Source organism: Chenopodium quinoa, unplaced genomic scaffold, assembly GCF_001683475.1.
Source record: "Chenopodium quinoa cultivar QQ74 unplaced genomic scaffold, ASM168347v1, whole genome shotgun sequence".
NCBI lineage: Eukaryota > Viridiplantae > Streptophyta > Magnoliopsida > Caryophyllales > Amaranthaceae > Chenopodium > Chenopodium quinoa.
In genome coordinates, this window is record NW_018743175.1 from 3,235,521 (window position 1) to 3,253,288 (window position 17,768).

A 17,768-nucleotide genomic window follows, 5' to 3' on the forward strand; every position below is an offset into this window, starting at 1 on the left:
GGCGTCCATCCACGCTACTACTCTTTAAGTCTTTATTAGAAAAAATATAGTCTTGTTACTGATGTGTCATTGTGTGTACTTGTTGAAATCGCCACCACAACAAATATTTTAAGAATATTCCATTGGTAAAATTCTATAATGTAAATTACTGATAATTATAATAGGAAGTCTATTATTGATCAATTTCCTGCACTGGCATGCCTGCATACATGTATCAATGTATGTCCAGTTAAAATTAATGGAGCACTTAAAAAACATAGATTATATTATAGATTATTATAAGAATAATACAAAGAAATTATTACAACAGTGAACAGTGACAATGATAATAAGAGTATTAAAACTAAGGTCAATAAGAGAGTGAGGAATAACTCAATTAGTTAGAGCATCTCTCTTAGTTTCAGGAGATCCTGAAATTGATTCTCAATCTAAACACCAAAAAAAAAAACAAAGTCAATAAAAGTCTAACAATCACTATATTCCATTAAAAAAGTAGCCTTAATAAATATAGTGAGTTTCTCGTCAAAAAATAAGTAAATATATATACAAAGTTGAATTTAACCCAATGCATCGACCCGAATATGACCTGACCCGAAGTTTACCCGAAAATTGACCCGACCTGAAGTGTTGACCCGGTACCCGATTCGATTATCACTCGACCCGAAATCAACCCGAAACCCGAAATGACCCGACCCGACCTGAACTTGACCAGATAACTTTTTGACCCGAACTTGACCCGACCCATACAGTAGCAAAAGCATATCCGGCCAAGTTATGAAAATTTGGTTCACTAGCTCTCCTTCTACTCCCAATTATCTGACATGTAAATATTGGACTAAATAATTGTGAGAGTTGAGATATGGTCAAGGTCTTCCTTACCATAAGATAGAGAAAAAAAAAAAGTAAAAATATAGGTGAAGAAAACAAAGTTTTGCCGTTGTATATTCAGTGGTAATGTGGTACTCCATATACTTTCTGACTTTTGAATAGTGGAAAAAAAAGCACAAATAAACTGACATCCAAAGAGATTTTTTTTGTTTTTTTGAAAAAAAAAAAAAAAAGAGGGACAAAGAACGAGTGAGTGAGGATGAGGCATTCCTCCTTTCATTATCCACCATTCAAAAATGATAAAAGACGGTGAAATAGAGCCTTAGCTTTCCCACCACCTTTTTTTCTTCTCAAAAACATAACACCCAAAAAACAGAGAATTAGCCCAAACAAAAATGGCGTTGAGAATGTGGGCTTCTTCTACAGCTAATACTCTTGGCCTCTCTTGTGTTTCTAAAGCTCTTCCTTTCCCTGCATTTTCTCTTTCTAGATGCTTTTCCACTGGTTGGTATTACATTTATTTTGTTACTCTTGGTTTATGTTAGTACAAACTCGACTAGGTTGTCGTTATTGTTATTGTTGTTGTTATTGTTGTTATAAACTATTGGCGTAAGAGAACTATAGTGTTTAATGTGGAATATTAGTTGTCATTATTCTACTATAAAATGGTTTTGCAGTTTTGGATGGATTGAAGTATGCATCATCACATGAATGGGTGAAACATGAAGGTTCAGTGGCCACCATTGGCGTTACTGATCATGCTCAGGTTCATTATTTTAATTTTATAGATTACTTTGCTAAAGGAAAGATCTGCTTAATTAGCAAAGAAAACAAATTTATGTATATATGTAATGCATGATTAGTACTACAACTCTGGGTTTATATATAAGTTAGTATCGATATGATTGGAATCAAAGAATTAAAATATTTGTGGTGGGGGTGTCCATATGTAATATATATGGTCAGCACCATCTTGGGGATGTGGTGTTTGCAGAGCTACCAGAAGAAGGAGCTGGTGTAACTTCCGGAAAGGCGTTTGCATCGGTGGAGAGTGTGAAAGCAACCAGTGATGTTAATTCTCCCATTTCTGGTGAAATTGTTGAAGTTAACTCCAAGGTTTTAGAGACTCCTGGTCTGGTATGTCTTTCCCTTCATGTTGTGTAACATGTTTGCATATTACTTGGAGTTGAAATGGTAAATGAATTGTTTGTTCTGAATTCAGTTGTTTTTATGCTAGTTCGAGTAAAGTCATACTAGGGTACATTAATAATTTAGATTGTTATTAAAATCAATCAATATTAAGATAAAAAAAATGAGTTATTGAGTTTAGTACAACTCTGAATCAGTTGCAGACCTATTATTTACCACATGCAGTTATCATGAATGTTGCTCCATTGTGTAGTTATTTATAAGATGGTTTATAATGCAGATTAACTCGAGTCCATACGAGGATGGATGGATGATCAAAGTGAAGCCAAGTAACCCAGCAGAATTGGAAAGCCTGATGGATCCTAAGGCGTACACAAAATTCTGCGAGGAAGAAGATGCTCATTAACACTTCACACTGAACAATAAAATCATGTTTTGCGTTTGTTTGAGCTGTGTTTGATGTTAAGTTTGCAAATCTTTATGTATAATTAGAGTGCTAATTTTGCTCTCCATGATTTCACAGATTACTTAACATAAGCTTTTCAAAGCAATATACCGGAACAAACTGGTAGTAGAAACCCGGTTGATCAGAACACATTTCATTTCAGAATAAATCAATTCTGCATATGCTTGATCAGTCTATAAAAATAAGATTTAATTTAAATTTCTAAATATTTACAACACCTAATAAAATCTAATAATTAAATTTTTTTAAAAAGGAAAAGTATACTCTACTTGGGTGTGTTTGTTGCAGGCAGCAACAAAAGAAACTAGTTCACTAATCTACTGTAGTTCCTGCAAAACTGGCATATTTACCACTTCTATAGTTCTATTTAAGCACTATTGAGTTCATCAGCACTTCTTCAGAGCTTCTTCAAGTTTAGGAGTTTCCTGCAAAAGCACATCTCCGAAAGCTTTCTCTTGCACTACATTTATGAGTCCGCCAGTTTTCAATGCCTGAAATATCAAAATCCACCACCCAAGGTCATGAAATTGGCAATCTTAATACTACATATATATGTAGAGAAAGAAAAATGCACAGAAGCAGAATTAGGTAACAAATTCCATATAAGCTCTCTCTGCATTTTTTACCCCAAAAACTACAGCCTTTTAATACTCACCAGTATTTCGAAAAACAGCAATGCATTTTCCCTCTTGGTTTTATGTTTAACAATGGGTAGCAGGGTAACGCCTTCTACACCTTCTTGCTTCTTTCTTTGGATTACTCGACGCAGGTATCTCGCCACAGTTCTAAATAAATTTAAAACAAAAAACATTTATAAATTTTCGTGTAAATGAGGACATTAAAAAGAAAAAAAAAAAAAAACTTCAATCTCCATTTGTTGTTACCTGGTTCTAGTAGACAATTCTCCATCTGCAAGCACAAGACAAAAGCTTTAGTTATAGTACAAAGAAATTAAGACATGAAAAAGAAGATTAAATATTTAACTTTTGGGACTTAAGCATTGTTATCGTTGTTGCTGTGAAAGTTTATGTAGCATGTAATGTAGGAAGTGAGCTTACTCTTGTTCCTATGGAGTTCTTGACTATCTCCTTCATTTTCATTCATCTAAATAATTCACAAAAGAAGAGTCAGCAGCAAATCGCCATCAGAATAGAGCAGCAGAGATAGTGAGAACATGCATCATAAAAATAAAATCAAAGAAATAACAGCCATTTTGAGGTTAGCCAGGTTCATGCGTTCCATGATTGATGTACTTACGGACCAACCACAAACCTTAGAGGCAGCCCAGGAATGGATCAAGATAAAAGATGAATACATGAATCAATGAATATACTAGAAGTCATCTTAGCTTCTTGTGAAATCAAAATTCCTCTGCCAACTAAGGTTCATTTCTCTCTTCTCTAGACAGACCTAGATGTCTTATACAACTTACTTCAATTCCTAGCACTATTCCTGTTTATTTGACACCTAAAATCATTTAACAAGTTTCCGACTTTCAGTTACCCAGGCTTAAAGATATGAAATAACACAGATGGCCCTCTTAATGTAATTAGCATCAAGGAGTAGGCTCAGAAATTAGCTTCAAAATGTTTACATGAACATTTACCCCTTTTGAGCAAACTAAGGCACTTTGCAGTCCTCATACTAGGTTTTTAATTTATTTATTTTTTTTTACAGAAAATTTACTAGTTATTTCAATGACATCTTACTCATTAGCAATTCCTTGAAGAAATGACACGTCCAATGAATAAAATTAGCCTTTTAAAGTTATAAACTACTCTGCCCACTCAGTTTATCAATAAACCATCTTGCTAGTCCCATAAAGTCAACAACATTAACATAAATTGTGGAAAGAGGTCTACCTCAGCCAACAGACTAGGACCACAACTGTCTTCCGCTCCATCGTGCACAGACACCTCCAACCTTCTATTCTCATATGAGTGAGCACCTTCCCCATCTGAATCTGCACCCCTGAAGCTTCCAAAAACCCTGGCAGAATTTGGACACTGAATAGGAGTTCCTGGAGCAATTGTTGATCGACTGTCAGCGGGGGCACTTGAAGTTGCAGCATCTTGCTGCTTTACTGGAGCTTGGGTAATTTCAATAGGTTCGATTGCATGACTTGAAGATGGTTCAGTTCTTTCTTTCATTACTTCACAGCAGATGACTTCCGGTTCCAAAGCATCGCCTGTGAGTTATGGATTATTAGTCTATCACAACACAAATGAAAATTACAATACAAATGTGAGCATATTAAAATATACTTACAGGGTATCAAAGGCTCCAAAAAACTGTTTGGAAGGGCTGAAATACGATGAAGCCTCCACAAATCGATGACTGTATGAGGAGCTTTCCTTTTCTTACATACCAAGCCACTTGCGCCCTTGATGACCCGCTTCATTATCCTGCCAATTATCAAATCATTGCCAAAGTGTCTGAGTACATAAAAATTTAAAACTCTAGATGCTTAATCTTTGCATATATCTTAGTTGCCCATCATCATCTAAAGGGGTATAAGCCTTTAAAAAACAATGTTCCATAATCGGAATATCAAGACAGGAATTAATACATCAGGTTTAAGTCCCAGCCAAATCCCAAGCAATACCCAAAATTAATATTGTTTCCATGAAAATTATGTGGAAGCTATTAACTTACTCATTATCCAACATTGTAATTTCATCATACACGCATTTTCTTTTGCAAGGTCTTTGAATCTTCTCCTTCTTAGCAGGAGTGGGCACGACCATAAACTCAGGAGTAGCAGTAACTGCATCAACCAAACACCTTAATGATCTTAAATAAGTCAAACCCCCCAGCACACCCCCCCCCCCCCCCCAAAAAAAAAAAAAAAAACATTGATATAGCAGAAGCTTCAAGCATAAGAAAATGAATGCAGTTCATAGGTAATGATCAGATAGATATTGTGATATTAAATGCACCTCCAGCATTTGCAACTTCTGAATCATGGGTCTTCTCTGTGGAAGACGGCACTTCCTTCTCTTTTAATATAACATAATCTTGATTTTCTATTGGATCTTTCTTTAGGGCATCCTCATCCATATTATCAGTAGTTTGTGCTTGATATTCATTGATCATATTGAGAAGTTCAACATCCAATTCAAAGTCCACACCATCTTCTTCAGTAAATCTTAACTCTCGAAGCTTCTCCTTGCTTGTTTTGAAATCCTTCAAGTGGTCTGGAGAGCTTGCACCATTAAATTCCATCCGATGAGGTGAAAAAACTCTGAATCAAAAGCAAAGAATGTGTATTACACTCAAGAAGTAACAGCTGTAAAGCCCAACAAATCTAGATTTTAGAACATTGATGCCGCAAATTAGACATCAGTTTTCATACTTATCAGGAGGAGTATGAGTATGGCCAGATGTTTCTCGCTCAGAGGCTGATTTATCAGGTGTTTGAGTGGACGACCAAGTTTCCTGTTGCATAGTGACCCCTTGTGATGTCTGAGCATCACTCAGATCTTCCCAGAGAGAAGAGCCCTCTTCAAATTGTAGCTGCAAAGTTGCATAGCAATGACATTGTCACCCTCAAAGAGCACTTACAGAGTAAAATATGCTACAAAACCAAGAAGTTATATGCCACATTGAGTGATTTTAAGTACAAAGATGCTCCAGTCACCCATAACAAATAAAGGACAGCTATTCGCAAGAAAGTGGGTGTTGCAGACATTGCAGACAAACTAAGGGAAAATTGCCTACGTTGGTTCATGCATGTAAGACGGAGACCCAAGGTACACCGGTACGAAGAGTGGGATCATGGAGAGCTTCAACGAGGTAGAGGTAGACCGAAAATGACTTGGTTGGAAGGAGTTAGGAAGGATATGAAGCAAATGGATTTGCATGAGGACGAGGTATTTGATTGTAGGGGATGGAGGAGGAAGATTTTTGTGCATGACTATACGAAATAATCACTTTTGGCTCATGTAGCCGAACACACTTATGGGAATAAGACTTTGATTGAGTGATTGATAAATGATTTGGATGATCTCTGATTTAGGCAGGATGAATTAAGTAATATCAAAAAGAGCTCAACAAACACCACATTTTTTTTTTTTTAGTTTGACTGACTACTTGTGATTAATTAAAACTTTTTACACATGAGATGAGTGCTGATTATATGTGACTCATCTTTCAACAATCCAAATGTTACCGATGCATCAACTGAAGGAGGTTGAAAATATCCAAATATAATTTAGCTGTTTACTGATGCATCAACTGAAGGAGGGTTGAAAATATCCAAATATAATTCAGTCATACCAAATACTCAGAAACCTGATGGAAGCTGATAAAATTCTACACTACAAGAAGAAATCCTCTAAAAATAGATGTTAATGGATCTAATAACTTCAGAATACTTACTTAAGGTACAAAGAAGAAAGATTACCTTATCTAAAGAGTATTGAGAAAAAACATCTTTCCCTGCACCAACTTCATAAAAAAGAATATATGATTAAAATACCAAGGAAAACTAAAAATCTAATATCTTTGGGAGAACAATGGTACCTTGAATACTAATATCTTCATTTCGTGCAATATTGCACCTGTGTATTTAATTAATCAAAACATGATTTGTAGAAAGAATGAGTGAATGAGAACATAATTTAAAAAAAAAAAAAAAAAATCTTAATCTGAATGTTATACTCACTTGCTTGCACAATCTGCAACCTCCAGTTGAAAAGTATCAAGTTCATACCTCTCCGGCAGGGTAATGGAAGGAGAAGATCGCACAATATCTCTAAAGGAAACTACCTTTTTGCCAACAGAGAATCTATTGATATCGGAAACAGTTTCGTGACAGTCATTAAATAAATATTCGACTTTCTTGGAGTAGATTCTCACGATGCCAAGGAGAAGATAAGCCAAAATCCTGTATGTAACAGATGGCAATCCTTCTAGAACAATTTTATCTGTCATAAATTAGACAATAAGAAACATAAGGCAAAACAAAAACGGTAGAAATTTATCCACTATGTGTCATACCAAGAAGTGCATACAATAAAATGAGAGGACTTCTTGAACTAGACTAAAGAAAATATCACCACGATCATACACAGATGAGGTTTGTGACAATGATGCAAATCAACCAAAATTATAATGGATTGATGATTGGATTCAACTCAAACTCCACAAATCAAGCTTGGGTCAAAGCAATATAGGTTAAGTGCCTAGTAAAAAATCCTATTTCACCCCTTTCCAGTTTCCATGAACCTCAATGTGGGATATATATTTGACGGTATAAAGAAGCTGAGCACTTCACAATTAACACCCAAAAGTATAGCAGCTTATAAACCAATCTAAAGGAAACATCTTGCATGCAAATGACTTCAAAAGTAACCAGGCAGACAGCCCATAAATTGAACAAGATGGTGCTGCGTTCCAATCATTAATATAGTTTGAGAAAATGAATTGTGTTCCATACAACAACTATGGCTATATTCAGTTCAGCTAATTTAAGCATATATTTGCTTTATACAAAAATGATTAGCTTAAATAATTTCAAGTAAAATCTTTGTATTTGCATTTACTTATTGCTATTTTTTTAATTTTTTTTGAAAACATATCGCTGAATATTTTTAAATCCCTATCTTATTAAAAGTACAAGATCACTCTTATGAATAGTGTGCTGTCAATTATACCCTTCAAAATGGTATTTACATATATACCCTCATTAATATGTACAAGTTTTTTCTAATCAATAGTGTTTGGACAATTATATCCTCTAAAATGTTTATTTACTTATCTACCCTCATTAATGATAATTAACTTTTTTCTTTTTGATTCTTAAGAATAGTGCGTAGGCATTTATACTCTTATGTATATTTATTTACATATTTTCTTTCATTATTGCTGACAACAACTAAGCTTGTGATGTAAGGTCAAATCGAAAGAGTTTCGGATATGGCTAGATCTGCGAGCGCATCGCACGTGTTAGCTGCCCTAGTATGTAATAAAAATTTACTTCCTCCATTACATATTAGATGACACATTTCATTTAGACATGTTTACCACTGCATACTTTCTAATGTGAGTATCCTTAATTACATATTAGCAAAAAATTATAAAAATTTGATATGTCAAAAATAGATGTTGAAACGAATCTAACAAGACCCCACATGACTATACTTTTTCTCAACATGAAATCAAAAAAACGAAGTCAAAGCAAGTTATGTGAATAATGTACAAAGTGAAACTGTGTCATCAAATTTGGAACGGAGGAAATATGAAAATTTCATACATTAAAAAATACAATTAACATGAAGCTAATGACATCTAAAGGCGTTCCTTTTAAAGGAATGGTGCCACGTGGCACTTTTCAATGTATATGACACCATGTCACTATTCAAAGTACATGCGACAATTATGGATTCACTAGATTCGAACCCGCAACCACCAACAAACAAAGGTTATACACTAACCATCTCAACCAACTTTTATTAGTGTTTTAAATTTCACATTAATAACATTATAAATTCTTTCAAATTAGAGGTTATTTAATTTATTTATTCTTCACAAGATTAGAAAATAAATATATATGAGGTAAAAAAAAACCATAACATCCTAGGCAACGCTCGGATCACACACTAGCTATACAAACAATTGAACATAATTATCAAATTAAAGAAGTACAAAGTACAAACCAGCAATCTGGGGCATCGTCCGGGACACACACTAGTTACTCTTTAAAAACCGTGTATTGCGCCTTTATGCACCTTAATTACCATATGAATTAAAAAAAAGTTAAGTATGTTGTTAATGGAATTTGAACCTTCACCTAGCAATCACTTGAACCTCAACAATGAGTCACTTCATCTAATTAACTATTTGTGCAACACATTTCTTAAGCAATATATTAAAAGTAAGCCCCTTTCAATGTTTAGGTCAGGTGCAACGGGTATAAAATTTAAAGTTTAAACAAATCCGAAAATTATACAAAGTATCATATAAAGGGAATCCAAATCAGATTAGGTAAAATCAAATCAGTTGAACTGCAGATAGCCTACAAAGTCCACTTCAATCAAGATATTCTACCATAAAAATCTAGAAAAAAAAAAAATTCCTCCTGTTAGTCCCGAATACCTTCACTATAGCTGTATGATCGCTATGGTATGGTTACAACAAAAGCAACAAAACTATTCACCCATTTAAATGAAAATGAAGAAAGTGACTCTCACTTCATCAAAATGGTATAGCATAACATCAATTTCATCGGCCTCACCCTTAAGATGTGGCAAAAGGATGTTTAGTTTAAAAAAACCACCGAGTGAAATACTCGTGTAAAAACAGTAGTAACTAAAAACTACTAGGAGCACTATCATGACCTTAACAGGCAATTTGGCCAGAAAACCATCCATTCACCAAATCACTGGGAAACCTAGATGAACAAGAACAAAAAAAATTGACAGCTTAATTAATGCCAATGGCGAGGTAATTAAGTTCAGCAGCAAGCAGACATTAGAGCCAACTTCGGAATACAAATCAGCAAAGCTAATACAAGTAATTGAATTTAAGCAACCAAGAGACGTCAACTTAGTCATAACTCATAACACGGAGAGCAGATCAGCCAACAAGCAAAAGATGCCTCAACTAAATGATTATGTTCCTCACTCTTCATTTCACCCCAACAGTGTCTTACACTTAAAACTTCTACGCTTAAACATAAATCACCAAACACCAAAGCAATGGAAATCCTCAAAGGAAGGCAGGTTAAATTCTCGAGATCTGGCACAACGAAGTAAAGACAATGCTAATGGTAGATACCACACGAAGAAAGTGCTTCATTCTCAATTCAGTTTCAAAATCTGTACCACAGAACTTAAAAAAAAAAAAAAAAAGGAAAAAAAAGGAAAAAAAAAAAAAGAAAAAAGAAAAAAAGAGACACTTTAACCTACTTAACAGGATCGTACAATAATCACTTTTAGAAACAGCATTAACTGGTGGAGTAAGAATATCTCTGATATAAAACCCACATGAAATTTTCGCTCAATTAAACCCTCAAATGAAGCAAAAGCAAGATAATTTCCCATTTCCAACACAACATTACGCATTAATTTCTCACAAAATAACAAAAAGGGGATCTTTATTTGCCAAAATTATGAAATTTCAGCAAATTAAAATTCCTCACAAAACCAAACCACCAACAAAAACATCACAAACAGAAATAATCACCCCAATAAATTAATTTTCAGGAAAATGACATCCAAATGAGCAACAATGAGAGAAAATCAAACATACCCAGATGACAATTTTCCCCCCATTTCAACAATTTGACAAAAAATGACCAACAATTTAACATAAAAATAAATAAAAAATTAGGCAAAAAATGCTCACTAAATCTCTAAACTTTCAAAGTCAAACCCTAAAACAACATCACAAAAATGCAGAACAAATTACAATAAAACAAACACCATAAAATTCCAATCAATTTCCAACAAAACCAAAAACTTAAACAAAACAAAACCAATAAATCTCAATAACAGTAGAATTAGAGAGAACAACAGGAGAATACAAACCAACAGAAGTGATGATATCAGTGTCAGTAACTTGACGTTTTTTGAGGCGTTTGTAGAAATAACCAGCAACCCAAATAGCACCCAATGGTCCTTTACTTGATAGAAGACACTGTGAGTAGAACATTGTTCTATTTCTCTCTCCTCCTTCTTCTTCTTGTTCTTCTGGGTTTTTTTCTGGAGAAATGGTGTTCTGATTTCTTACCAAAAATGGTAAAACTGGGTTTATAGCAGTCATCAGAAAAGAGAAAAGAGAGGTTTTTCAAGTTTGGAAGAGGGAAGAAAGAAACGGTCGATTGGTGTACAAAGGAAGTCTTGCTCTAAAATGTTGCCACGCATAAATTATTTATTGGTGTTACTCCTACTCGTGTTACTATTGTAAAGAGTAACTTTTTTGAATTTCGAAGGATGTTATGTTATCAATTTGGATATTGATGAAAATGGTAAACAAAGATTCATGCTCTATCCAATATCTTGAATATACTTGGTAAGTTGACTGCTTGGTATTCAATATGGAATACTCCGTAATTTTAATACTCGATATGTAATTTAAATTTTAAATTATGTATTGATTTTATTACGTTTTTACAATTGTGTTGTTGAAAATCGGAATATATTCAGCATACATTAATTTGTTAATAACAAAACATCTAAGTATATTTTGATAAAGATTGTTAAGTTTGAATATGGATTAATTGGTTACTAACATATTTCGTATTGAGTATTGTTCGAAGAATAATAATCTAAGAGTATTTTGTTTGTTTTATTTTTATTTAATTAGTTTTGTACTATCCCAGTAGTTTCTCATTGAAATCTAGGTTGAAGATCATGGAATTGTATGTCAGTAAACCCAGGTATACAAAACTAGTAAATTTAATGGATTATGAAAAGTAAGTACAAATTCCATAACATAATTGTTATTAGATGTAATATTAATATTAATACGTAGTCCTTTTTTGTGATATGAAACACATATACCAATCATTGTACATAATGATAGATCACGATGGAAAATATGTTCCATTAATGAGTCCGCTGTTATACAAATATTTAATGTTTTTTATTCTTGAATGGAGTTAAATCTTTAAAATCTATTGCTAGATAGGTACGGCCGTACAGAATATATACCAGATAGTGTGTACTCTGTATCTATAAATTACACAAGTATATATTAATTAAAATAAAAAGGAAATTATACATGGATAAGAAAATGGCTTGTATTAACTACCTATCCTACCATCATTTCAATACTATCAATAAATACTTCCTATCCTACAAATACTATCAATATATAAAGAATTTGGCCCATTTAACAACTTAGGCCCAGCCCAATGACAACTATAATCTTACAAATAGGCAAATAGAAGCCTCAAGATATGTTAAATTTTTGGGCCGAAAAAATAAAATGTTCAATGCTTATCAATATCTATATACTATTTTAAAACAGGAATATTTACAAGAATTTTAAAGTGCCATGTGGCCTTTTCCTATTCTATTTTCAAAAAAAAAAAATATTGAATTTTTTTTAAAAGACATAACTTTTAAAAAAATAAAATAATATAAATAACTTACATTTTTAGTTTCTTTTTTATAGTACGGAGTACTACATAATATTGATTTCCAATTTCCATTCCAAACAATAATCCTCATTTTCCAATTTGGAAATCTTTTCCTTTCATTCCCTCTTACCTCTTGTCCTCTCCTTTCTCTTCCTCTTCAATATTCTATAATTTCGATCAAACCACATGATACATTCTAAATTATTATTCCTTGCAAAGCACTTAAGGCAATTCCATAGTTTCATAAAGTAATTGCGACAAAGTTTCTATTCAACTTATTTGTCAAGATAAAGGTTCTTTTTTTTTTGCTGTCGTTGTTATATGATTTCTCAAATTGCAATTCAGATACGAACTTATAAATTAAATTTGAATCTGACAAATTTGTTGGTTTTAAGTTTGGGTCTTTAAATTATATGGTTCACAGATGCTATTGTTGCATTGATTTTTTTTTTTGTGGTCATCACTTAGCATACTCATACTTTTTAAATGGATGATTCTTTTTGCAGTATTAATCATACTTTCGGATGGAATTATTTTGTTCAACAAATTGTATTTTATGCTAAAATGGATTCTTTTATTTTCAAGTATTGTACATGCCGTTGTTGAAAGTTCCATATTTTTTAAGTTTTGGTTCACTTATCAATTAATTTATATTGCATTTTGAAATATAATCAATTATCACTGGTTTTTAATTAATCATTGTTTTTTTAATTTTATTTGTTACAATTTGCTTGCTTTGGGATTTTTTAGGTTTATATTGCATTTTTTTTATTTTGATGTCAAATATCTTCATTAATCAAGACAATTTAAAAACTATAGTTAATCAGTAACTTGTAATTTGATGCTTGATATAGAATGTATCAATTTATGGTTATGAGAATTTTGATTAGTTTTCATATAAGTTTTGTTTATATGAATTGAGTTTAAATATATATAGAAGTATTTGGCATTATGATGGATTTAGAGTGTTGTAAGTATTTCTATGAAACTTTAGAATAGATGTTCAATGAAATTCGATAACCATATGAAACAAACATTTCTCATATTAGTATAATCGCATATGGTTTGTTTCATTTCGCAACTAGTGGATTTTAGAATTTTGGTTTTGTTTCATTTCGCAACCTGCGGGTTTTTGAATTTGACACTACTATTAAAATATTTTCTACTATTCTTATACGAAATTAAAATACTAGGTAAAAATACAAATACAAAAACAATTATTATAATACATTAAACCGTCGTGCGTCGCACGGGTTTAAGAGTAGTTAAGTCTATAAAGATGTAGCACTCCCCATTAAACTAAACTAGGTTACCATTCTTACCATTAAGATAAATAAATTAAACTAACATACCCATTATTGCTCATTGCCTTTGAATATATATTTAGTTCTTTGTATACAAATCTTATGGTTGTTAACATAATTTTCGATGGCAATGACTATCGACTAGGCAAGCAGCACAGTTGAACAGATATGAAGACATCATATTTACCTTGCACACTTTGCTGGAGGATATTTTATCTATGCAAATAGTATACTCATTTTATTTGGTGTCGTGATCATATATCATTAGGGATCTACCTGGACCCAATGAAAAAAACGGGATCACTTCTTATGGACTTGTTAGTTGAGAATGATTATTATCTAGTTCATGGCCTATTAGAAGTAGAAGACGCTCTAGTGAGATCCTCACGGATAGAGAAAGCTTGCAGTCAGAGTGATCGAGTGATATGACAATCTTATGGCTTATCATTTGGCTAAGCTAGTCCCATTTGGGCTTGAACATGTAAGGATTAACAATTTAACATTACCCTCATGAACTATCCCATTATGTGCTCATGCAGTCATGAATAGCTTATTGATAACTGATTATAAAATTGCTAGCAGCTTACCCAAAAAAAAATAAAAAAAAATCCATTATTTTAAGTGATGTGTTCTTTGCTTAACCTTTGATCATTTTTGTAACTTGATATATTTTATTCAAATATTCTTTTAGGACGTCAAAATAAATAAATATATCAATCGAGCTACTAGCTAGTCCAGTAATCGTATGTTTTGGGGAAGAATTCATCATGAATTGACCAAGTCGTCAATCATAGAAGTATCTTAACTATCTTTAAAGACACTATTCACACTAATAAAATTATTACAAGGATAAGTATTGCATCATCCAATCTAATTTTTTTTCCTCAATTTTTTAATTAGCTAATCAATTTGTCATGACTCATGAATGAATCATGATAATTAAGTTGACTTTAGAGAGAGAAAAAAAAAAGGAAAATACGAAGAGTATAATTTATGTACGTGGCAAATATTAAGCCATTCAATCGTTTTCATATTTTGAAGAATATTATACTATATTTTTGTCAAAAAAAAAAAAAAAAAAAAGAAGAAGAAGAAGAGATTATTATTAAGTTTGATAATAAATTGAACAATGCAAACACCTTGTTATTTCATGGAAGATTAACACAACAGTTACAGTAGATTATTGATATCCTTGATAGCTTGCTGACGGATATTCTTATATGTATACTAGACAATTAGACATCATTCAAGTTGGTTGACAATCAGATTACTTTAATTTAATATAACAACTCTTAATTTATTTTTCAAAAACCTAGTAGGGATTAGGGAAGTATATATGTAACTCTATAACTTTGAATTGTAATAAGCTGACACCCTTATTCTCTTTTATCCTAGTCAATTAAAATCCCGACCTTAATCATTATTAGTTCTATCTTGGATTGAACAACTATTGTCGATCAATTTAAAATGTGTGACACAAATTTCTCAATTTGCATTATATGTACGTGGTAAGATGGTGTGTCAGTAGGTATAAAATATATTCATTTATGTAGGCGCTGATAGTATTTTTGTCACACATTTTGAACAATATTTTAGACATCTAAATAGCGGTTACAGGATCCAACATATAAAGTGTACATAAACTAACTCTGTTTGCTGGAGTTGGGCCACTTTAGGGTCAACATTTCTATTTTCAACACTACTTTTCGTTTCTAAAACTCAGGTTTTCGAAACTTGAACCAAACATAGTGATCAAAGACCTTTTTTTTTTTTTTTTTTTTTTTTTTTTTTTTTTTTTTTTGTGTGTGTGTAGGAAATAATGTTCTCCCACAAAAAATTTCAATCTTTTGCATGTGATAATCTCTTAAATATTGTTTTTTTTATATACATCACTTGGGTGCAAGGTGTATCCAATGTATTTACTATTCATTTAATATTTTTTTCATTTAAAAATCTAAAAATGACAAAAAAAAAAAGAGAAAATATATCAAATGAGCAAAAAAAAAAAAAAAAAAAAAAAAACCTTTGGTGCACCTATCACTATGTGCACTCGAGTGTATATATAAAAGGTTTTGGTAAATATAGCCCAAATGTTGTGTTCATTGTTCTCACTCTATATCTTTCTCTTTTATTTATTTATTTATTTTAAAATATATCTTTCTCTTTTATTAAGCAACTACACTCGTAATATTTTCTATTTAGAGTGAATTTTATATTAATTTTAAATTCTCCATATTTCTTATTTTTGAAAATTGAATTAGCGTTTCTTGAATTTATGTTTCCATGTTTCGTTTCTGTTTTCATGCAACTTAGGGTCCAACTATGTGTAATTTCACTACGTATGTACGAGTAATTAAGAAACAGTTAGGGGTTCAGTCAACACTCAATAATAAAGAATTACTCTTCTAGTCTTCTTAATGTATACATTCACAAAAAGTGATATAACTGGACAGAATGATTAGAAAACTGGTCAACCCGAGATTATTGGCTATCTTCAAGGAATATTCAAATGTGTTCTTGACTTATTCTTTGTCCTTTCTTTCATAAGACATCATAAGTTATATTCTAAAACAAGATTGTTACCTAATCTGTTTATAATATGCTCAACTACTTCGTCTTAATCTCTTATTTTGTTGGAGATTTAATATTACAATTTTAATTGAAAGCTTAACTAGGCTTAGTGTAATAATACAATACTAGCTTCTTGCTAGGGTTAGTTGATCAGTGAGAACACATTTAGGAATTCAAAGACTGCATTACTAAAGTACAACAAAATTTTTATTTATTGTAATTTTTTATGGGGTATTAAACACCAACATTCATAATTATCAAAACCGTCATCATTTCAAGCAACGGGTCAATATTGCCCTTACTAAACCCTAACTTATTTTTTCTTCCCTTTTTCCGTAGTAGTTGCTTGATTGAGCATCGTATATAATATCCACAGTCGTCCCACATGCGTGTCAGCTTGGCTGCATGGGTGCGAGCTCTAAATTTGACTTTCTTTGAAAGGCTTGATTGACCTACTTAGTAGCTGTCAAAACTCAAAACTACAAAATATTAATTTAAACAGCTTCTTTGAGCTTACCGTATTATTATTATTATTATTTATTTTTTTATTTTGGTGTTCCACCCGATTCACCCTTTGGGCTAATGAGGATTCGAGAATCAGTTGTGGGTGGTTAGGTTCCAATTCCCTCCCAATTGTTGTGGTGGGGATTGAACATGCGGTTCTCCCTACCAAGTGTAGGCCCAATCACCACTACACCAATAGCCAATTGGTTGAGCTTACTGTATTATAACTATATACATATATTACATACGGACACATATGATAAATTTAACATATACAAATATTAGAATATAACAGAGAATCAAGGCTGATCAAGTTGGTCAAATGCCATCCTTTCAACTTTGTTGTAGGGGTTTAAAGTTTAATTATTGTCATATCAATGAATCATTAACCATTAATAGTTTGTATATAATTAATATTGATTGAATTGGTTGCATTATAATTAAAAGTATTATTCCATGTATTCCTAAATGCTTAAACAGTTTGATTAATAGTAATACATACATAATAATTTGACTACTACATATAAATTTTATGTAATTTATGAAGTACAATACAATATACTCTATACTAATGTATACATTTGGAGTCCTGACTAATCCAACAATATATTTAATTTATATATTACACAATATTATTTATTTTTTGTAAAAATAGTAAAAAAGTTATTCAAAATTATTACGTGAAGTGAAACTATTGCGAATATTGAGAACCAACAGGAGTACATATTAATATTCTGCCACACGTCAGATGGGCAAGAAAGAATTTTCATATGCTACTCAGCCTAGCTACTACATACATAGGACTTGTATATAAGAGTACACAAACATCACAAAAATCTTATTTCTAGCCAAACAAAGA

General features: G+C 32.1%; 2 protein-coding genes across 2 annotated transcripts; one reads left to right on the plus strand and one right to left on the minus strand.

The window, feature by feature from the left end:
• Positions 1-1,129: 1,129 nt before the first annotated feature.
• Positions 1,130-2,514, plus strand: LOC110732512 (glycine cleavage system H protein, mitochondrial-like). The gene is made up of 4 exons (XM_021912462.1): positions 1,130-1,332; positions 1,506-1,594; positions 1,795-1,965; positions 2,258-2,514. The coding sequence occupies exons 1-4, from the start codon at positions 1,224-1,226 to the stop codon at positions 2,381-2,383; spliced, it is 495 nt and encodes a 164-aa protein (XP_021768154.1). The 5' UTR covers positions 1,130-1,223; the 3' UTR covers positions 2,384-2,514.
• Positions 2,515-2,642: 128 nt separating this feature from the next.
• LOC110732511 (sister chromatid cohesion 1 protein 2-like) lies at positions 2,643-11,372 on the minus strand. The gene is made up of 13 exons (XM_021912461.1): positions 10,975-11,372; positions 7,110-7,371; positions 6,968-7,005; positions 6,849-6,892; positions 5,799-5,959; positions 5,383-5,687; positions 5,099-5,210; positions 4,712-4,848; positions 4,306-4,631; positions 3,502-3,547; positions 3,328-3,352; positions 3,099-3,228; positions 2,643-2,934 (listed from the first exon to the last, which is right to left on the minus strand). Exons 1-13 carry the CDS (start codon positions 11,207-11,209, stop codon positions 2,830-2,832), a joined length of 1,926 nt encoding a protein of 641 aa, XP_021768153.1. The 5' UTR covers positions 11,210-11,372; the 3' UTR covers positions 2,643-2,829.
• Between the last annotated feature and the right edge of the window lie 6,396 nt (positions 11,373-17,768).

Bases quoted from the DNA above. Each gene is read 5' to 3' on its own strand.
- LOC110732512 (XM_021912462.1), top strand. From the start codon at position 1,224: ATGGCGTTGAGAATGTGGGCTTCTTCTACAGCTAATACTCTTGGCCTC. The intron at 1,595-1,794 runs GTTCATTATTTT...ATATATGGTCAG, and splicing joins GCGTTACTGATCATGCTCAG to CACCATCTTGGGGATGTGGT. The intron at 1,966-2,257 runs GTATGTCTTTCC...TTTATAATGCAG, and splicing joins TTTTAGAGACTCCTGGTCTG to ATTAACTCGAGTCCATACGA.
- LOC110732511 (XM_021912461.1), bottom strand. From the start codon at position 11,209: ATGACTGCTATAAACCCAGTTTTACCATTTTTGGTAAGAAATCAGAAC. The intron at 5,211-5,382 runs GTGCATTTAATA...TGGTTGATGCAG, and splicing joins AGAAGTTGCAAATGCTGGAG to TTACTGCTACTCCTGAGTTT. The intron at 2,935-3,098 runs GTGAGTATTAAA...TTGATATTTCAG, and splicing joins TGCTGTTTTTCGAAATACTG to GCATTGAAAACTGGCGGACT.